This window comes from Trachurus trachurus, assembly GCF_905171665.1.
Source record: "Trachurus trachurus genome assembly, chromosome: 20".
Taxonomy (NCBI): domain Eukaryota; kingdom Metazoa; phylum Chordata; class Actinopteri; order Carangiformes; family Carangidae; genus Trachurus; species Trachurus trachurus.
In genome coordinates this window covers 12,597,936-12,620,628 of record NC_139911.1, presented here as the reverse complement: position 1 = coordinate 12,620,628, position 22,693 = coordinate 12,597,936, and the positions used below count along the sequence as shown (strand labels likewise).

Sequence of the window (22,693 nt, the reverse complement as noted above, 5' to 3'; positions counted from 1 at the left end):
GGGTAAAGGAAGGAGTGGAGGAGAAGACGGAGATTAAGACGCAGAAAAGAGAGACAGCGTGAGGTCAAATAGTTTACATACAGCTCATCCGGATATAGACAACCTTTCCCTCCCTCCTTCTCCTGTCTTCATCCCACTCTCTGTGATCTGCTGTAAGTGGACACTGTGTGAATTCCTGCGGGACCCTGCTTCATTACTGCCAGGCTGTTGTGTGGACAGCTGAAGGGACAAAGGTGTCAGCGCCGCTCTCTGTCCATCCTGCCAATCTCTCCCTCTCTCTCTCTCCCAGCAGCAGCAGCAGTGAGACAATTCATGTCAGAGTCCAAACTACGACTAAGTCATTGCTGCTTGATCACAGATTAAAGTTTGAACTAAATCGTCTGTTTATTATTATTAGTGCACAGTCTTGTAAACTGTTTCATGTGCATCTAATATTATACAAATCATAAAACATGTGGCATATACCTAGTATCTGGTGTATGTTAACAGTCAGGAGTTATTCAGCAGAGTGTTTGGGGTGGGGGTGGGGTCATAGCTCTTAACCCGTGCAGCCTGTTGATGATCTGGGACACATGGTGCGTTCAAAACAACTCGGAAGTCGGGGGAGAAAAAAAAGAGCTCCGAGTTGTCAAAAATTAATTGAACGGTGTGGAACTCGGAAATTACAGGTCGGAAACTCGGGTATAATTTCAGAGCTCCGACTTTCCGACTTGATGTTGATGAACATCAAAACATGGCGGCCCTCGTCGAATTTAAAAATTAAGTTATGTATTGAGGTTTTAATGCATATTTTTTTGTGTATTATTGCAGTATATGAAATAGGTTTATATTAAGCTGTGATTGTTGTATTGTGTTAAATTGTGTAGCAGTTATCTAGGCTATATGTGCACTCATCTGCAGCGTCTCCTCTCCTCTTCATTTGCCTCCAAAATAAACATAATTTGATGCTGCATATATTTTTCGTATGGTTATCCATGTTTTTTCTCTTCCGAGTTCCTGCAGTGCCGGGAACGCAATGATGTAGGAAATTTCTGAGTTGGGAATTCCGACTCCCAAGTTGTTTTGAACGCAGCAACAGTTCACTTCAGCGCAATTATGCGTGCCATGTTGGTTAAGCTAGGAAACATGTGGTGCATGTAAATTTACCATTTTAATGTTTTCCTGAAAGCTTGATTTTTCATTTTCAAAGTTAATATTTCAATATATCAAAGTGCTGTGATATTGTGGTTCCCATTTTTCTTGATTTTCTTGATTTTGTTTGTTCACAGGAAATCTGCTCAAAGCCCCTCCGGCTGTTTGGTTCACAACCTTTATAATATAAACTTCTACAGATGAGTGTAAAATTATATTCTTAAAGGAATGAGGACATCTGTGTTCAATTAAATCTGTTTCACTCTCTGTATTTAGTATTAATCTAACAGATGGTAATCTCTCTGTTTTCTGATCTGTTTTTCTCCTTTGCTTTGTCTGAGCTGTAACGCCGCCCATTCATGCCTCACAAGACTCGTATGTTAGAAGAAAATTCAACACTTCTCGCAGGTTCATCACAGTAAATGCCTCGTGATGACGCAAATGGTGAAGAAGTGTTATTTTAACGAGTTTTATTGTCAGTGGATAAGGTTGAAGTATTGTAGAGTGGCGATGAGGGAGAAAAAATATTTAAAAAATTGCTGTACTACCGAAGGCGTTTGGAAGAAAAAATAAAAGAGGTGCAAGCAAGTGCAGTTTGAGAAACCTCAAACCTCGGCCACAAGATCAAGGTAAGCCACATCTTTTCCCAAGCCTCCCCTGACTGTGAAGCATTTAGACCAGGTTGTATGAGATCCTCACAGAGCGCGGCCGCCCCCCCTCCTCTTTATTTATCAACGGTTCAGTAAAATACAGCGCATGTGGTGTGGCATATTAGAGTGTGTTAATGTTCCTACCCTGGTCCAGGCGGTGGTCTCCATTCCAGCTTTAAGACACACTGTAACTACCACATACTACACACACACAGACACACACACACAGGCAGGGGAGAGGGAAGGCAAATAAAAAAAACAAACAGAAAAAAACAGAGAAACCGGATTAATTCAGTGGCGACAGTGCAGATAATAAACATTAATGTTTTGCAGTAAACTCAGCAGAAATACTCGAGGCCCCCGCAAGACCCCTGCAGTCTAGTACACACACATAATACAACAAATAAACACCACTGACATTCACATGAGACTGTTAGGGAGTAAAATGATAGCGGCGGTGACTGGGAGATGGAGATGTGAGTGCAGAGAGAAAAGACGGACGATGAAGAGGAGAGGAGCCAGAGTGGCTAGACGAGTGAGTTCAGATTGACTGGAGACTCATAATGACTCGGAGGAAGCTGGTGTGTACACAAATACTGTGCAGATGCAGAAATATGAACGCATCTGAATGCCAAAAGACACACACACATTCGAAAAAGAAAAAAAAAAAGCAATACAAACAAAAACACACATAGTAAATACAAGTGAGATGCTTACTGTGTAGACCATGTTTCCTGCAAACAGGTAGTCGTTTCCTTGGCCGTTCTGGAAAGGAGAATCTGGAGAGGAGGAGAGAGAGGAAGAAGATGCCTCATGACAAACCGCTAACCTTCACGGTTTGGGCCGGTCGGTAGAAATTACTGCGCTTAAGTCACTTACCATGCTCTAACATCTTAAGTGGAAACCAAAAGAGAATAATTGAATGAATCAGTGCGTTGATACAATGTCCCCAAAACACCTGAAAGACAGAGACAGAGAGAGAAGAGAGAAGAGAGAGAGCAGAGACATGTCAGTGCTAACTAATGTCAAAGCACATTTATGCCCACACACATACAGTAAAAACATACAAAAACAGCAATTCTTCACGCTAACACACAACTGCCACTGTGTTCTTGCCTCCTGTACTGTACACACACACACAGATTACCACACACTCACACACATACAGTAGCTTGGGTTGCTGCTGGTGGTGTACCCTCTAAAAATGAAAGACTTCCTTATTCTGGCCCTATGAATCTCATTAGGGGTTGCCATGGGAACGTCCCGGCCTCCATGCCACACTTGTTTACTCGCTGGCGTCCCAAACAAACAGCAGGCATCACTCATCACCGGCCCCCACCGAGCCGCCACGCGGTGCGACGGGGGCGAACGCAGAGGGTAAAAAAAAAAAGACATGACAGATTTATCTTTGATTTGAAGACGCAGCGCGTGGTTCGTTTGCGTGCGTTGGTGAACGTAGACCATCAGTGCATGCGCGCGTGTGTGTGCAGTAGGGATGTCACGATTATAGATTTTCTTGGTACGATTATTGTCAGAGAAATAATCACGGTATTACAGTACGATTATCACAACATTAATTCATTTCACAACACTATGTATGTGCAAAATAAATGTCTAACTAATTACAATGCTAATTATTTACACAAAATATTTGAACTATCTATTAATAAAGGACCAATTATATTCCTCAGGGGAATTAATTGTCATTTATACCAAATGTTTAAGTTTATTTTTAATTACAAATGACACACAAACTTTTAAATTCGTACCGTTTCAATGTTACATTAGGTAAATGGATCAGTATCTGAGAAATTACCCTTACTTTGGCGCACATCTGTCGAGATGGTTCCGACATAATCTTTTTTGGAAAGTGACGGTATTTAGGAATCTTTGCGATTTAATACCGCGATTAATTGTGAAAGCATGTGCAGCTCTTACCTTGGTATTGAAGCCCTCGGCATTCTGGGTGATTCGGTAGAGCTGCGGGAATCGGAGCATGTTCTGCTGGCTGCACGGCCGGTCGAATATCCCCAAAGTGAACGGAGGCAGTGCAGTAAATATCTGGATCACACACACACAAGAGACGTATTCAATCATTAATGGACATAAAGACTGAGCTGTGTGTATACGAACATTTCAATTAGCTGGAATATCGATGTTTATATCAGGCTCAAAGCAATTAAAAGGAGTTTAACGTGGGGCCTGAAGGCAACACACACACACATGCAAACGAATGTCTGGCATGTAGAAAGAGCAGCGATAAGAAGACAAAGTGGAGTGATTGATGGACAGATAGGCGGAGGGTAAGAGAGGACAATTAACATCAGCTAAGTGTGTCTGGGGGGTGATAAGAGAGAGAGAGAGAGAGAGAACAGGAAAGGAAAAGAGTGAAAGAGTGAAATAGCATGTGTGAGGACGGATACTCACCACGTTGTAGAGGCCGATACACCAGCGCTCAAACAGGATCTGGCCAGAGAACCCGTTCACAAAGGCAAACCAGAGCTGGGGCACAAAGAGAGGGATGAGAGAGGATGAGAGCAACAATAGTGGAGGGTAAAGCCGCCTTAGGGAAGCTCTGATAGTGGAAACAACAGGGAGATGGAGCCAGATTTATGCCTCTGTTCACCGTTTACACTGAAAAATTAACTAGAAAGTTTGTGCACAAAGCTTTTTCTATCTTATAGCGGGTGACGAGATGAGATCCTTCTCACAAACTGAGCAGAGGCTTTCGGATTTTAACTAAATTACACATAAAAGGCTGATGGGTAATTCATCCAAACCTCATTAGGAAATATCACCTGTGCATCAGGAAGCAGCCGGCTCCTATTGCGCTCCTATTTTTGGAAAATGCTCAAACTAGCTCACTAGAGGCATTTGTTTACAAAAGTTATTCCACTTTTGGTGATGACAATTATCTTGACATTGACTTTTTTTTTTCCTTTCTCGAATATAAAATTATGGTAGCTGCACTTCCTGTGGCTCCATTTAAACATCTGGCACGAGGTTTTAAAAGCATTCCTCACGCGAGTTGTGGCTGGCTCCTAAACCACTGTCTGACTTTATAGAAGTTCATTTACTGAAACACAGGGCCTAAATGTGACTCTGGCCGAGGGGAAACCTTCATTAACACCTCACGCTCTCTCTCACACACTCACACACACGGTTACACAGCAGCAGACACAGGCTGATCCAGGGCCAGATAGAGAAAATGTTTGGGGCCACTAGTGGGAGTTTTGGCATTCCTGGGGCATACAGTGGAGCATACGGCCCAGGGGTGAGGTCAGATACACAAAACAACACTCTCTCACACACAGACACACACGCCCATCCCCCTTATTCTGTCTCCACTAAGTGGACAGAGACCGTCTCTGACCTTTGACCCCGCAGGGAGCCAATCATGTGAGATAATCATACTAACTCACACACACACACACAGAGTGGTGGTTTGAGTGGGACAGTGGGCTAAAGGCTGCGGCTCCCATGCCGACCTGCACCTGCTGGCATCCTTAATGTCAGACAGAGGGTGATGGGGGGTGGGAGGGGTGGGGGAGGTGGAGCACAGCTGACAAATACCCATCATAACAGGCAGGCCAGGGCTCCAGTGTGCCCCCTTCATCTCTCACACACGCACACACACACACTTGCACAGGGAAAAAAAATGTTTAGATCAGTAGTGACAAGACCTTGGCTCCAAGGGTCGCCTGCTGTGTCTATGTGTGTGTGTGTGTGTGTGTGTGTGTGTGTGTGTGTGTGTGTGTGTGTGTGTGTGTGTGTGTGTGTGCATAAGAGACAGAAAGCAGACACCAGAAGGGCACCTCGTCCATCACTGTCAGCCATGTCGACAAACAGCTGCAAAACGTCTCTGTTAATGTAACTATGTGTGTGTAAGTGTGTGTGTGTGTGTGTGTAAAGCAGAGAGGGTGTGTCCTACCTCGATAATGTAGAGGACCACGTTCTTATAGAAACAGTAGAGGATGCACTTTGTCACACGGTTGTAGCTCCACGCCCCGTGGACCAATAGCAGCTTCTCTAGGTAGGAGAACTGCCAATCGGAGACAAGAGAGGAAGAGAATGAAGATTAAAAGGAATAAGACAGAGGAGGTCACATGTGTCTCCAGTGTCACAGGGAGAGGAGACATGGGGGGGGGGGGGGGGGGGGGGTAAGCACTGATAAGAGGTAAGCTGTGTAAGACGCCCGCAGGCTGTGATAAACAAGTCAACAGTGAAAGTGACAGAGACAGACACAGAAAAGACCAGAGTCCTGGTTGGATTTCACTGAGCCGTCACTGTGATGTTATTTAAATTATTGAGAAATCAACCATTCAATCTAAATCTATTATATTCTCGTCTATTATTTTTGCTTGTCCAGTACATAAAAGGTCAGATGACGACAAAATAAATACCAGATTTCCAGACTTCAAATTTCTTATTCAAATATTCAATTAAAATGTCATAAAACAGAGAAAAGTTTACTCAGATATGGAACAAAAGAATTTAAAGCTTTTAATAAGAAATATTCTGTAAGTGTGTTTAAGTAAAGTTTGAAACATCAATTTGTTAAAAAAAAAAGAATAAAAAAACGGAGAAAAGTTGTAAATCATCACATCAGCTCTTGCTTGTCATGTTTCACTTATGAGAATTTAAGGATTAGCCATCTATTACAATTCATTTCCTCAGTAAGTCAATAAAAAATCGAACAAAGCTGCAATTTTTATTGGATAAAAAATAAAATCATGCCTAAATCAGCTTAAATGTCATTACTCATTCCTCTGTATTTACTTTCAGGCTTTCATCTTGACTCAGAATACCAACACTGACATGATACTTGAGGGACCTCCTTTCAGCTGTCCCCCCAAAAAGCGAGGCCAAAGGTCGGGATCAACTGAACATTTGAGCAGGTAAAGGATTCAGTGTCTCGCCTGAAGACACTTCGGTCCTGGTGGACAGCCAACCATGTGTCCATTGTCTCCGTCCATGTAAAGCCTGTAATGTATCTGACCACATGTGAATGACTGACTCTCTCTCCCCCCACCTGCGCTATGGAGTAGTCGGAGGAGTTGGTGGCCTGCATGCCCTCGTTGCCGCTGATCCCCACGCCGACGTGAGCCGTCTGGATCATGCCCACGTCGTTGGCCCCGTCGCCTATCGCCAGCGTGATGGCTTTCACGTGTTTCTTCACCATATCCACGATCTCCGACTTCTGCAGCGGAGACACTCTGAGGAACAAAGCAACGGGAGACGGATAAGAGGCGGGTGGTGGTTGATATTAAACGCACACAGCTGTCCTCTTTTTTTTCTTTTTTAAGGGGGCTCGAGGGCGGAGACGTGGGGGAAAATTATAAAACACTGTGAGAAAGACAGAAGGAAAACAAGATAAATTTAGAGAGAACGAAAGAAAAGAAAAAAAAACAGCCATTAGGAGAGAAAAGAACAAAGTCTGGGAAACTAATAACTGGAAACAGTTGAAAGGGGGAAAGTGGGAGATGGATGAGCGGCTGGCACGGCTCTGTTTACTGCTCTTCACCAGGTATTAGGAAACAATGATTCACTGTTCTGCTAATAAGACTCCGCATAGCTCGCGTTTGGTGTGTTTATATACGATGTGTGTGTGCATGCCTGCGTCTTAGCGTCTGTGTGTGTGTGTTTCCAGTGGTACTCCACCCTCTTGACCTGTATCACTGATCCTCTGTCTGTAACCGGTTCTGTCTCTGCGCTGACAATGGAGGACAGAGGGCGGCTCCATTACAGGCGCATCCCCTCCGGGCCGCGCACAGACGACGGCCGCCTAAGTACTGTGGATATTTTTTCAAGTGCAGCGAATCCATCCCACATCACCCACTCTACTGTGTCTGTTATTTCCCTATTGATCCTTTATTATCATCCCCCCTCCCCTCCTCCTCCTCCTCCTCCTCCTCCTCCTCATCTGCCATTGGAATAAACGATGAGTGAAGTGAATACAGTACGTATCATGTTTAACCGGTTTGAGGAGGTTGTGTGAGAAAAATCCAACCGCACACGGTGTTTACGCTCTGGACCCTGAGAATAAAGACGGGATTTGTCTTCATCTCTGTTTTCAAAACACACTTTATATGAGGAGGCGGATCCTGCTGCCAGTTCACTGTCATTCATTCAGTTGAGTCTTACCTTTTATTACCTGCGACCTGTACAGTGAAAACAAATATATATCCAGAGGAGGAGATATGGAGGGGGAAAACTGATACTGGAACTGGGATTAAACTTGGACAACAAAGGAAGTTATATTTCCCACAGTAAAGGACTGAGTTTATGTTCAGCGTTAGTGCCAGAAACTGTCAGTGGTAAAGGAAGGGCAGATTTTTCACAGTAGCACAAAGAAGCTGTGCAACAAACACGCCACTGCATTTATAAAGATTAACCTGAATCCAGATATTAGATATTTATATTACATTTTACTTGATTATAGTAATTACTGGAGCCTCAGTGATGCATTAGTTCATAGTAATTTGAGTATCAACGTTGAACTATCCACTTCAAACAGTTCCTAGAGAGAGGAGGAGCCACTTACACAATGACTGTGTGTCTATGTGTGTGTGGGTGTGTGTGTGTCAGGTACAGCTGTAGCACTACATCCGCCGCTCCATGTTTGTCAATGCTCTGATAATGATATTACAAAATTAAATTATGTGCGGCCGCATGAGCCATCACATGCAAGCAGAACACAACTGGATGCTTTGATGAAGATACAGCAAAATGAAATCATGAGCAGATGTACTGTACGACTACTCGCACACATGCGCTCTCACACACACGCACACAAACACACACACACATACACACCCTCAGGCTGTAGCCCACAGGTCATAAAGATGGTTAATCTTCTATGAATATGGAAGTAGGATCATATCCCGGTCAAGTTTGAATCACAGAGTTGGGTGGTCTGGTGGTTAGCATTCATACATTTGTGTCCACAAAAACACACACAAATGTACACACACACACATGTACAAACACACACACACACACACACACAATCGCACTCCTCTCGTCTCCCACTGCACGCACTGCCAGATATTTCCAGGGGAAAAACCTCAGACAGAGTCTTGGCCTCTGAAGCCGCTGCTGAAGGATGGGATCAACCTCTGCTCTTTGTTTTTCCTGTTCCTGCGTCTGAAGTGTGTGCGAGTGCGTCTGATCACAAATCTCTCTTTATCTCTCGCTCTCTCTCCCGCTCTCGTTCCCGCTCTACCTTTTCCTCTAAACACTGCTAACAGTGTCTGGGATTGTGTAAAGTGGCATTGGAGAGATGAAAGTCTCCCGCTGCCGCTCTTCACGGTGGAACTGAGCAGAAAATAAGCAGCAGCTAAGTCCTCCTATAAACAAACGCACAGTGAAGTCAGGAACCCATGCGTACGAGTGCACTCCACTCTGCCGCCCCTGAGACGCACACGCACGCACACACACGCACGCACGCACGCACGCACACATTCCCAAACCATCACGTACATACAGCAGATGAGACCTTATCTCACAGACACCTCTATACTTAAAAGTCAAAGCTACAGTATAGCTCATCGGACGCGGGCGCCTAATTAACAAATACAGAGCGGCGGATGCACAAACGCACTCATTACAGGATTCACCCACAAATTTGATTAGATAGACACACACAGACCTCCCACGGGGTTGTGAGGTAAATCTAAGGTTTCTAAGGGGAAGAACCAACACAAACACAAACTTTTCCTCTCATCAGTATTTTCTTCTTCATTCTCCTCTGTAAATTAATCTCATGAGGTCTCTAATGTAACTTATAAAGGGACATCGAGGGTGCATGTGCATAAGGATCAAAGCTCCTAAATATTACCAAAATATAAATATTTACCGGTATCCAGTCAACAGATTTTTTCCTTTTTTCCGATTTTTGTGTAAATATTTAACAAATATCTAAAATGTTAAAAGTGTAAACACAAGCAACTCAAATAAGACATGATCTAAAACAGAGTTTTCTGTGTAAATCTTTGGTTGTGTAGTATTGAACAAGCCTCATACTAACAAACAAAAGCTTTAAACCATCAGTTTTCTCTTATGCACATGATCAAAACTCAGAGTTAATTATCGATCTCAACACTGGAGATATTCAATTCAAACATTCAATACTTCACATGCTTTCAAATTTGGTCCTGCAGGCACATTTGGCTTTGAATGAAAAAAGAATTGATGTTTGATACGAAGCCGCGGCCGAGGATCGAGCAGCAGAGGGACGGAGGTGCACAGAGAGAGGGATGGAGGGGAGGAGGAGAGAAAGCTGGAGGCTGTTTGCAAGGCCTGTGAGACCTGAGTCCGGATATGGGCTGGATACGCAAGAGAGTCAATTACTTCCCTCCTGGCTGCAGTGCACACACATACTCACACACACGAGCACGTGCACACGTACTTACATGCGCACACACAGACAAAAGACGAGTGGAAACTCTTTTATTAAACATCACAGCTGGTGCTGAATGGAACATGACCAAAAAAGGGAACGCGCAGTAAACATCGTATGAACAGAGTGCACTTTGTATCAATGGCAGTGCCTGTGTGTGTGCGTGTGCGTGTGTGTGTGTGTGCGTGCGCGTGTGTGTGTGTGCATTGGTACCCTTTCCTGATGTACAGGCAATAAGTGAGTCATGACTTTGACATTTCCATGCAGCTGATTGTATTACATTACTCCCGCTGAGCAGCCTTTTATCATCCTCATTCATTTGCTGACCGTGGGCAACCGACAACCTTTACACCGACACATGCAGGTATGCAGCGGGCCCATGCATGGACACATACACACTCACACACTTCTACCTTGCACACAACACTGAGAATAATCCTAACTGTGCCAACTAAGATTCACAGATTCACAGTTGTTTGCTTTTCCAAAGAAACCCACAAGATTTATATCAAAGATGTCGTCTGTTGTGTTTTTACAGTAAAAACAGGTGCAGGACAAAAAGAGGCTTTAGTGTTTTGGTGAAAAAAAAAGACATTTGCAGGTCCAAACAATGAATTAAAATGCATTCAGGAGGTTGTGTAGACAACATCTCTTCCCTTTTCTCTGGACAAAGGGGAGTTCCCACAATAGCACAATGATACTGTGTATCCGTAAAAAAAACAAAAATGTTTCTGATACAGAAAGCTCATCCTCCTGATAGATTAAAATTCCAGACTTTGTCTAGACTTCTTGCGGACTGATTTGTTTCAGCCTTTTTCTCTTTTTTTTTTTCTTTGGTCACAAGACGTAAGCTTTGTCGGCAGTGACATCTTTTACGAACATTGTGCGCGTTTACGTAGGATTTTCTGCCTTCGTGATCCTTTTACAGGCACCAAGTGCTGATTTAATTTGCCCTACTTTTCCATGCTCGGTTTCAACAGCATGAAATTTCATCAAAAATGACCAAGACAAATCGTCATTTCCTTTTCGTTTTGAATGATTCCATTTTCTGAACCGAGGATAAATTTGCTTTGCTTCCAAACAATAGTTCATTGAAAGATGAAATATCAATACAAGGATGAACGCTTATAAAGAAAAACACCTATTTATATCGATATGTTTTTTGTGCTTTGTCAAGTCAGAATTAAATCGATTTCCAAGCTCTCTACCCTGAAATAAATCCAAAGTGTGTGTGTTTTTGGATGTGTATGTGTGAGAGTCTCCCCTACCGGCAGCAGATGACAGCTTTGCAGGACAATGCCAAGTCGAGGAAGGCCTGGCGGAGCTCGAAGGACAGTGCATATTTCAGAGTCTGACCATCGATGATCAGCGCCAGCTCATTTTCCTTCCTTAGAGAGTCACCCAGCGACGAACAGTGAGTTGTCAGTGTAGCACGAGTGGCCTGCATGGAGACAAAGACAAAGAGACATGAGTTTTCTCTGGAGAGGAGGATGTGCCATTTTTCACCTTCAACTTCCAGAGGTAGAGAAGAGTTAGAGTTTATAGTTTGGTTAAAAAATGTGTTGCATATAGTCTGTTACTGTTTGTCCAAGACAGCACATAAACACATTAGCACTTTTGATGAATTGCTATTGGCCTACAGTGGAAACCTAACCTCTAACCATCTTAAATCCTAATTTGAGTCGTCCTAATCAATCTCAAATCTAAACCTCACCTTGAAAGTGAAGCTTTTTCTTATGAGATCTGGCAGCGGCCCTTTCTAACTGTCCACATGCTCAGGTTATATGTTTTTTCTGGGGATACTGTGGGCTCTAAAGTGGTGAAAATACAAATCACACAAATCAAAACACGCAGACCAATTTGTTGAAAGGTCAAAACCACCGGCAGTAAATGGAAGACATATGCTCCGGGTTGCACGGGCCCCTTTCATCTGGGGGGAAAGAATTTGCTTCTGTGTGCGCTAAACAATTAAGAATGGCAATATAAACTTCACAGTTGTTGTAGAGATTATCACAACACGTCGATGCAACGAGGTCCAGAGGGCGAATTCAGCCCTGCAATTAAATCGCAGAGCAGCAATACGTCACCGAGGGCAGAAAAATGGCAAACAAAAAAAGAGGTAGAATGGTAAACTCCGACTGGACTGGTTGGACCAACATGGAGACTAATGTGCTGTTCATTTATAAAAGCAAAGTGTAAAGTGTGTGAGAGAGTGTGAGTGTGTTTGTGTGAATGCCAGCTCTCCTGAAGGGCAGTCGTTTGGGGCAGTTTTGATGGAGCTCTTGATAATAGAGGAACAGGGATTAATAGAGAAAATAAACATCCCACAGAGATGTAATGAATTCCATGTGGAGGAGCAGGCACGCTACAAGCTACCAGTCAGGCCCACACACACACACACACACACAGACAAACACACACGAACCTCCACTGTCTTAAATCACGCTTTCCATGAGATCCCAATGCTCGAGACATAAACAGTCTAAAAATAACAACATATGTCACATATATAATAAGATGCATCAACGGTGGCTTTTGTTATCCATCACTGCTTTTCTTAAATGCTGGAAATAAAAATAGTTTATTGTCCGATTTCAGTTATTAATTGTCATTAAATCATGTCAAGACCGTTGACACTGATTTCTGCTCAACTCTCTGACTCACCGTTTATAACCAGCTCTGTGCATTAAGAGCAACATGGGATCAATTCAGGTGAAATCCTTGAAAAATCACTGCAAAGCTGCACAGACAGAGCAGGAATGTTTTATCCATCAAGCATCAGCCAGTATTGTCGCAAACAGCTCACTTATTTTCTATCTGGGGACAGATTTGTCAGCCGTGCATGTGGAAATCAACTTATACACATAATAAATAAAAAGGGACGACGCCGAATGCGACGCCAGATAACATGAATTGTTTGTGGAAACATGGAAATTTCAACTAAACGCACGGCGATAAGCTACAGAGACTAAACCCGAGACACAAAAAGGCACAAACATTCGAAAATCGGGCGCCGTTATGAATGTGCATTGTCCTTTTCCAGTGTGTTATTGGCAGCCATCAGACCTGAGAGCAGCACAGAGACGACTCCTCTGTCAAACAACCAGCATGTGTAAGAGATAACACGGCACGCACACACACACACACACACACATATGTAATACCATCACATCAACAATGCAGCCTCTCTTCTTCCTGCCAAATAACGACGCACACGTGTTCGCTCTACACATTAAGTATCCCCTCCTCGTCCCAAAAACTCCCTGCTCTTGTTTTCTCAGCCTGAGGCCGTGTGTTTTTCTTTGTGTGCCGGAATTCCTGTTTGCATTCACCTTTTTCCCCCAAACAGGGCAAAGGAAAACAAAAACATAATGAAAGGATTAAAGGAGATTACAGGTTGTCAGAGTTGTGAAACTCAAAGGGGTTATGTGTGTATATGTGTGTGAAGTGCATGTGTTTTTACAGAGTACAACATGTGTATGCATGTGTGTGTGTGTGTATGTGTGTGTGTCTGCTGCGCTCATATGTAGTGCACGTGTGAGAGATAAGAATCTGACGATATCTCTTTTTCCCAGCTTGTCCTCACCCTGTCACAGAGGAATGGACACAGAGTAAACAGCATTGATTGGATGTTGATATGATATCTAACTAAATCTATGGATCATTCTATTTATTTAAAGGAATACTTCACCAAAAAATGAAATTCACCCTCATGCTGATGAATACTCCGGAGTAGTTTTTTATTCCTCAAAGTGCATCTGGAGACCCGGGAGGGGGGTTCGTAGTCCAACGAAAACTTTATTATATGAGAGTCAATAGCGCCCGACACAAAAACATCCATAAAACTGCACAAAAACCTTGTAATATTCCTTTATACTGCTCGTCCGCTGCTGTATCCCTTCAGGACACTTGGATTGCAGCGGACGAGCAGTATAAAGGAATATTACAAGATTTTTGTGTAGTTTTACTTTGAGAAAAGGGCTTATTTGAGTATTCATCAGCATGAGGGTGAGTCAATAATGACTGAATTTCATTTTTTGGTGAACTATTCCTTTAAGAAATCTGACAATAACTCAATGGGTAGCTGTGAGATTTTCACTATAATATCAGGCTGTGTAATGATTGGATCATAGAACAAAAAAAAAACCAAGAGTCATTTACACGGATCAACCCCCACGTGAACGCAAACATTCGCCAGCTTAGCATCGAGGTGCTAATACACCACAGTGACTTGTCACAGCAGGTCCAGTCAAAGCTTCAGCAGTGGCTAAGATATCCTGGGATAATAACCAGGCTAAGTCTGCAGGGAGCTACAGGAGATTAAAAAGGTAACTAAGGTACAAACGCTAGTTAGCTCCTAAAGCTAACAGTCACTGAATAGGAGCAAGTCCAGACCGAACTGTGTCTCAGTGGAGCGAAGAAACAACACAAGGACGCTGCCTTAACATGAAAAGAACCAGCTCACAAGTATCCACTGTGATCTGTTGGCGCTTTTCAAAGAGAGCAAATATGAGACCAAAGAAAAATGCATGACTGTGTAGTTTCCCCTCTTTCTCACACTAAATTAGCTGCTATTTCTGGAGAACCTTAGATGAGAAAAAAAAAATTGCTTAATTCTCTGATTGCACCGGTTTGATTATGACAGATCTCATTAGCAAGCGTTTTTCAGTTCCAAAATAAATGTTTATTTCTGTTGTGCATCTGACCTCAAAGAGGGCAGCGACTCTAACACGCTACGACACACACGCTTTTGTAAACCATGTTCACAGGCCGCTCTGCGTGGAATTTTATCTGGTTTATATTTGGATCTAAGAATGGGCAGGGCATGGAGGCAGTTTGAGATATCACAGGTCACCGTCTCTCATTGCATACTTTACCATAAAATACACTAGAACAAACAAACACACACCCGCACACACACAGATTTCTCTTTCTATAAATATAAGTCAGTGTGGTAGAGATGGGGGAAGCCAAATGTTGATCCAGTCCAGGCCTCCCTCTTCATTCAAAGAGACCTCGATCATCAGAGCGATGATAACAAATGTACATGGTATAAAATACACAAAAAAGGACTAAGCAAGATGAATGGGAAGAAGGTAGAAAGAAAGAGAGAAAGAACAAGGACGGATGAATGAGTGTGAAGTGAACAACGGTTTGGAGAAGGAGGCAGAGAGCCGCCGAGTGAAAAGGAGGCGGAGAAAGACACGCTCATATCTGAGGTGCAGATTCTGTCACCACTGAGATTTAATACACCGTTTAATTATCAGACTGTGCATCTGTGCAAACACCCACATCCTCTGCTGTCTGCACCAGAAACACACACACACAGACATACACACAGACACACACTGGTGCTGACAGAAAAAAAAAATCTGACACAGACACACATGTGGTCTTAAAACAGTGGGAGGCCAAAAACTATTATAAAGTGAAAAATGCCAGAACAATAGTGAATGCAAAGCACTATGAAATGTATATGTGTGTGTCTGTGTCTGTGTGTGTGTAATTCTCTGAATGTGTGTGTGTAAGGATGATTAATGAGCAGAAGAGTGATGTTGTTTGTTTAAGAGTTGTACTGCGGGCAGTGTGACAGGGAGAGGGAATAGTGGGAAAGTTAGATGTAATGTATATTCAGAACTATCAAGCTGATCGGAGTAAACAGTGTGTGTGTCTGTGTGTGCCAGACCCAGAGATACAAATAGAGATAAAACATTCATGTGTTCATACGCTTAAATTCTGACTAAACCAAAGGAGACAAGCCAAAAAAAAAAAAAAAAAAATTGTGTCAATCTGTGTGTGGCATGTGCTGTGGAGGTGACAGATGGCGCTCGTCACAGCTTCAGTGGTCACAAACCGTTTACCCAGGAGGCATTGCTCACAGGGTTTGTTTTGATGCAGAGGAGCACCAAAAGGAGATCGCATTACCCCTCACTCACCGCCTTCACATGGCTCTGCCAAACCCCCCCCCCCTTCTCCTGCTTCTCCCCCCCCTTCTTTCTTTCTTTCTCTTTCCTTCTCCGTCCAGATCGTCTATCTCCTACATGAAGTACAATAAACACATCCTCCCCGTTTTATTCACAAACCCACTGCAGCAAAGATAAACAACATATTTTGTTGCTTGTTCCTGTTCTCTCTTTGACTCTCGCTCTTTCACACACACACACACACACACAAACACACATTTTTCCTTTCACACACCACAGACGCTGTGTAGTCGCTTCCTGTGCACAGAGAGGGTGCTGACAGATGTGGAGGCAGCGGTGTGAAGGAGACACGGAGCGGAGAACGGGCTCGGTCAGGGGAAAGAGGATGGACGCCAAGTCTGGTTACGATATATATGTGGCAACTTTTTTTTTTTTTTTTTTTTAAATAACAGGGGTCGACTTTTAAGGTGCGATATTGATAAGAAGTTTCTGTTTTCGCTCATGTGCAGGTTACACTACATGCACGGAGGAGCTGGTGCGAGTTATTTTAAGTGTTGAGATAAGTGTTGCACTGAGGACAGTGACGCTTTCATCCAAACCGACCACCGGTCACAAGCAGAGCTCTGTGAAGTCCGTCCTGATCGACAGGCATGACTGTGACACCACCAGCGCACGATACATAGTAACATGATACGGAGAAAGATTCTTCCCCCAAATCCATGTGTCCAAATCCAGATTTCTTCATAGTTGTTAATAATGACCTTGACCCTCTGACATCAGATATGACAAATGTTTAATCTGATGTGAACCAGCATCGACTTCTTCCTTTTTAAAATAAAAAAATCAAACAAACTGCAGGGTTCCCACTCTTGTCTTGAAATCAGACATTTTCAGCTGCTACAGTCTGACGGACATTAGTTTTTATGCCATACACTGATTCATCCCCTGTCCAATTCAAGCTTTGGAGAAGTGTTCTTTTCAACAATGGTACTTTATTTTGTAAATTTAATCAGTTTGTTTCTATGTTTATTCCTCTCTCTCATTCTCTCTCCCAGAAATCTGATTTAACATGACAAATTAATTATAGAGCAGCACAAACGTGGTTTTTTGGGGGGAAACGAAATCCTTAGAAGGGTCTGAAAAAGTCAAATAGAGCTCTGGTAGCTGTGATTTTCCAGGACAACTCAAGCTTTTCCAGGACATTTGACTTTTTTTCTCATTTTCCATGTGTTTTCCAGGTTTTCCAGATTTTCCAGGACCTGTGGGAACCCTGAAACTGGGATTCATTGCTGGGGTTTTTCCTGTGTTACTCTGTCACACGTTTGCTGCCTTGCATTTACACCCACGTTGTGTAAGTGGGTGCTACAAAGACCCCGGCACTAAAGCGTGCTATACTATAGATCCTGCACTTGTCACATGAAAAATTCCACTCCTGACCCATGGTTGATGTTTAATGTCCACCAGCTGTCCCGCCGTCTCTAAGCACCATATAGAAATGTGTTAATACAGTCACTTTACAACCCCCCCTCCCCCTTTTTTCATGTTAAACATCCTCCGCGGCAGAATAGAGCTTTATTTATTCAGAAATGGGACATTTCCCGTCCGTCGTCTCCACAGGACAGTCTGGGTCAGCTGCAGGACAAGAAGAAACCCCCCGGAGCTGGATGAACATGCAACACGACTTGCTCAAGGACACATCAGCAGGGTGGACTGTTGCCATCACAGTGGACTGAAGCCAACGTTTCCAGATGAACGACGAAGTCCCCTCTTGACCGAGTCGCTTCGAGTTGCTGCTAAAGGCAGGACGGGTAATGAACGGAAAGTCTCTGTCTGCGTTTGACATCAGAAAGTCCAGATCTACAGTACTTACACATAAAATCCTCTTCAGGATAATTGTTTGTTGGTATTTTTAGCATTGTATTATCAATAAAAAACGCTTTTATGACCTTTTCTCTCATTAGTCATTCCCATATACTTTTATTCAGCTTGGATTTGTCTGAAAAATGTGTGATTTTGTAATTTTCCTTGTTGTTTATCCTGGCAGTTCTTTCTTTGGACAGAACTTCTCAGCAGTGACCTAAATCGTCCTATTGCTCCATCCTCATTAGACATTATTCAGCTGTGGAGAATTTTTTTTTTCTCTCGCTCCCTGAAAACATTTATTTTGAAATAGATGAGTTTATGTCTCCAAATGGAAGTTTCCCAAGGAGGACTTGCATAACACTCCCTTTGGGTGCAAATAAAGCTTATGGAGAAGAATTTCAAATATGTATGATGAAAAGTTAACCTGTTTTCTCCCACCCAGACTATATCGACCAGGCAGGAATTAGACCTAAAAATGTTTACAGGAACAGTAAGACACATAATAGAAAATGATAGACGGGCGGCGGCTAATAACATCTCCCAAACCATATTAACAATGATCCACTTACTGTGCTAACTGTATTGGCTTTAACCCTCCTGTGCTAAATGTATAGCGAATTTTCAGGCCAAAGTACCCTCATTGCTCCGAAATGTTCACCCCGTCCAAATCAATTTAGCCAGCGTCTAAGTGGCTTTGCATGCTGTCTGGCTTTTGACCAGCAGTTCCCAACGTCTGGGAGCTTCCAGAACCCCGACGTCGATACGCACAACAACAACAACAACAACAGACCCAACACTTCACAAACTATTTCTTTTTTACTACAGGCTGGCACAATAGAGGAGAGCAGAATGATCGTAGGTGCGAAGTTGTGCAGTTAAATTTAACGTTATTAACAACATTAAAATCCTTTCACGCTGGATTCAAACTGGATGTAGTGTTAACCACACAGGGCTCTAATGTCACGTTCACCGTGCTTCAGTCTAGTAAAACTCACTCCACAAACTCGCAGGCCAAGACACCCACAACCTCTGCAACGGGTTACATGAAGCAAGTTATGAATGTTAACAAAGATGTCTCTACTTCAAGGTTTAACACACACTTTGGGCCCACAAACCCAGCACTCACACACAAACCCATAAACAAATACACACAAGCACGTACGCACACAGGGCCTACGCTTAAAATTTTATGAGCCATAATCTTCCCCATCTCACGTATAAACAAACGGTAAAAGTGAACACACTGTGATTGCGATTGTGTGTGTGCATGTATGCGTGTGTGTGTACATGTCAGAGTGTCGGCACACACGTCTGCGACTGTGAGAGTGTGTGAGACGGAGACAGACACCGAGACACATGATGTCAATCAAGTTACTTAGGTGAAAGTCACACATGAAACCTGAACGCAAAGAACACATAACTGGGGTAAAAAATCTAATCTGCAGATAAAGCGTGTCTCAGATCTGAGTCTCACAGGAACATCAAGAGACTTAACACATGTATGCAGTCTGTACATTCTCCCGTCTGTACATTGAGTTAAGTTAAACATGTGTTAGACCGAGGCCGTCACGAGAACCACGACTGTGCGGCGGACGGTGATGCCAGAACTCAGACCGAGTGATGCTACTGGTTTTTCCCCAGAACCAGAAGCACCAAGGTGGTTAGAAAAGATGTGGTAGATGCAGAATACAATCATCATCATCATCATCATCATCATCATCACACTCGCAAAGAAGAAGGAAGGCGCACAACATGTGGGATGGCGGCAGAAAGTGCAGGTGCAACAACAAGTCTGTATGTTATATTATGGAAATGTAATAAACAATAAAAAAAAACTGTATTAAAGGGATAGTTCAACATTTCGGCAAATTGGCCCATTGCCATAATCCCTATAGATTTAGCAGTAGGTTCGTTACCTTTAATTGTTGGTGCAAGCTATTTTTAGAACGGCGGAGCAGAGCCATGAGCTGCTCAGAGCACACAGAGTTGTTTTCGAGGTAAATTCATGCAAAACCGCTGATGCATGTTCCTGTCAGGGGCAGTTTTTCATCAAGCAGTCTCTGCATTTACCTAGAAAACAACTCTGTCTGGTAACGTTCTGTTATTATCTCATAGCGTGGTGAATGCGCAGGTCACAACTTGTCCACCAGAGCGTTTTGGAGTTGTTGGATTGTGTATTTGATGAGGGAAACCAAGAAATCCCATGAGCCTCCGTAGCGTAGCTCTGAGCAGCTCGCGGCTCTGCTCCGCCGTTCTAAAAATAGCTTGCACCGACAATTAAAGGTGACAAACCTACTGCTGTGACTATAGGGATAATGGCAATGGGCCAATTTGCCAAAATGTTAAACTATCCCTTTAAATGGTGGCACTGAGCATTTCAAATGAAGAGGAGAAAAAAACTCACTCTTCTAAGCACCTCAAAGACAGATCAGTACACAGAAGTCAAGAGGATCGAGTTTTACCTCCTAACTTTATACTCACAATAAAGGCTAAGGTTCGCTTGTTAGAATATAGATTACGATCTCAACTGGGTTTACAACATCAGGAGGAGGCTACTGTCGTTACAGTATATACTGACGTTTCAAATGACTATTCTTACAAAACTGCTCTCACAATTTACACTACTGCTTGTACAACGACTGTAGAGAAGTGTGTGTATTAGCCCCTGTTTGTTCTGGTATTAATTCTGGTTTCACTGGTCTTGATAACGACTGTGTGACAACGCTGTGTGGTCACTGACAGCCAGGAACTGTCTGTACATACTGTATCTGTGATGGAGACTGAAGAAAAAGAGTGACACTTGTCTCTTTTCATCCCTTTCTCCATCAGGACACCAGAGACTTTAATGACCTGCACCTGTAAGCAGACAATGAGCCCCACCCACCGAGCTGCCGGGGACCACACCTTTGTTCCCACGGTACCCTTCCTAACCCAAATCCCCCCCCCTCCAACACACACACACACACACACACACACACACACACACACACACACACACACACACACACACACACACACACACACACACACACACACACACACACACACACACACACACACACACACACACACACACACACACACACACACACACACACACACACACACACACACACACACACACTGTCACACACCTCCCCGCTGATACTGTAAACACACAAAAAGTCTCAATATTGTACAATGATTGTGCGCACACAGACGTGAGGAGGAAGAGGAGGGTCCACTTACGTCCAGAGAGTCCTCGTTGACGATGACGAGGGACATGCCGTGTGTCACCAGCCGACAGGAGTAACCTGAGACGGAGAGCGGGCGGTGGGAGAGAGATCAGCTTTACTCAAAACACAGGTGGAGAAAAAAATGGTGTCATGTTCATGTGAGTTCTGCTTCACACACACACACAGCGACCAGATCTCACTGTCACCGAGGAGCCTGCAGTGATTTGTTGCACATAGACCAACTGTATCAGGCGCTAATTAAACATGCAACCAATAATGATTTATGGAGTGTGGGTTTTTTTCTTCAATCCACTCCTTTTTATAGATGTTAAACAAGTTATCAGGTGTTTGACAATTGCTTTGTTCAATGCTTTTCATTGTTCTGAATCCATGTATCATTCGTTCTTTCTATTTTCAATTGGCAACCCTTTCAAAAAATGAAAAAGTGACAGTTCTGTCTTACCACTGTGATTGATTTTCAGTTTTGTTTTTCGTTGTTTTTTAAACTATTGTCTATCATTTCTTATTCATTACATATTTCAAATAAACTTAAACATAAACATTGTTGACAACTATGCTGAAAGCTAACGCAAAGGCATGAAAAGCCAATAAATATACTTAAAAAAATATATAGAGATGTCATGTCATCCATAATATAGTGGGAAAATTAAAGATTTATATAATGTGAATAAACTTCATCATGATTAATTGCGTTCACTAAGAACAAAAGTTGTTGAAGACAGAAAGGATGACACGCTGGTGTGAGGACAAGACGAGACAAAAAATAAAAACTCCAGAAAGTCCCAACTTTCCCCAACTTTTAAACAAATCTCCGCGCAGAAGATCTTGTTTTTCAATCCTGGACTTCTTCCACCAACCGACTGCCAAGAGAAACCAAACGCTCTAATGTCATCACGGTCGTCTCTGCCACTGAAACACTGGCCGCTGGCACATTTCACTCAGAGACTTGGAGGCACGTCTGGCATTTCACGGCCCACATAACTGAATTAAGCCCACAACACGTATAGTTTTCTACAACTGCTACAACGCAACGAGACTGCGGCTTCCACACCTATTAATGGCCTCACATGAATCACTGTCCTTATTATATTGTATCTGCAGTGCTTTACTTTCAGATGCTCACCTATGTTGATGGCCGTCTCCTGCTTGTCTCCGGTGAGGACCCAGATCTTGATGTCGGCCCTCATCAGAGTGGCGATGGTCTCTGGCACGCCGGCCTGGAGGCGGTCCTCGATGGCCGTGGCGCCCAGCAGCAGCAAGTTCTGTTGGGTGTAACAGAGCAGCGTGAGACGTTGAGGACTCGGAGAGAGACTGTAAAATGTAAAAATGTAGCACGGAGGGGGTGGAGGAAGTGGGTTAACATAAATCATATTTAGGCTACAAGTTCAGCCAGACATCACCAGTCTGTATGTGAGGGCTCTTTCTCTCCAGAGAACATCATCCGTATCTAATTTAAGGACGAGGACGATGCCAGCGGGGTCAGTTCAG

General features: G+C 43.3%; 1 protein-coding gene across 7 annotated transcripts in view; it reads right to left on the bottom strand.

The window, feature by feature from the left end:
* The window catches only part of atp8a2 (ATPase phospholipid transporting 8A2), a 54,338-nt gene that overhangs the window by 8,665 nt on the left and 22,980 nt on the right, over positions 1 to 22,693 (bottom strand). For all 7 annotated transcript variants that reach the window (XM_083995389.1, XM_083995391.1, XM_083995392.1 and 4 more), the window contains 10 exons: positions 22,329 to 22,467; positions 21,198 to 21,262; positions 11,451 to 11,623; positions 6,814 to 6,997; positions 5,713 to 5,823; positions 4,209 to 4,283; positions 3,720 to 3,842; positions 2,661 to 2,739; positions 2,499 to 2,560; positions 1,926 to 1,982 (listed from right to left, as the gene is read on the bottom strand). In XM_083995389.1, coding sequence (XP_083851515.1) covers positions 1,926 to 1,982; positions 2,499 to 2,560; positions 2,661 to 2,739; positions 3,720 to 3,842; positions 4,209 to 4,283; positions 5,713 to 5,823; positions 6,814 to 6,997; positions 11,451 to 11,623; positions 21,198 to 21,262; positions 22,329 to 22,467 — 1,068 coding nt within the window. The remainder of the gene's footprint in view (positions 1 to 1,925; positions 1,983 to 2,498; positions 2,561 to 2,660; positions 2,740 to 3,719; positions 3,843 to 4,208; positions 4,284 to 5,712; positions 5,824 to 6,813; positions 6,998 to 11,450; positions 11,624 to 21,197; positions 21,263 to 22,328; positions 22,468 to 22,693) is intronic.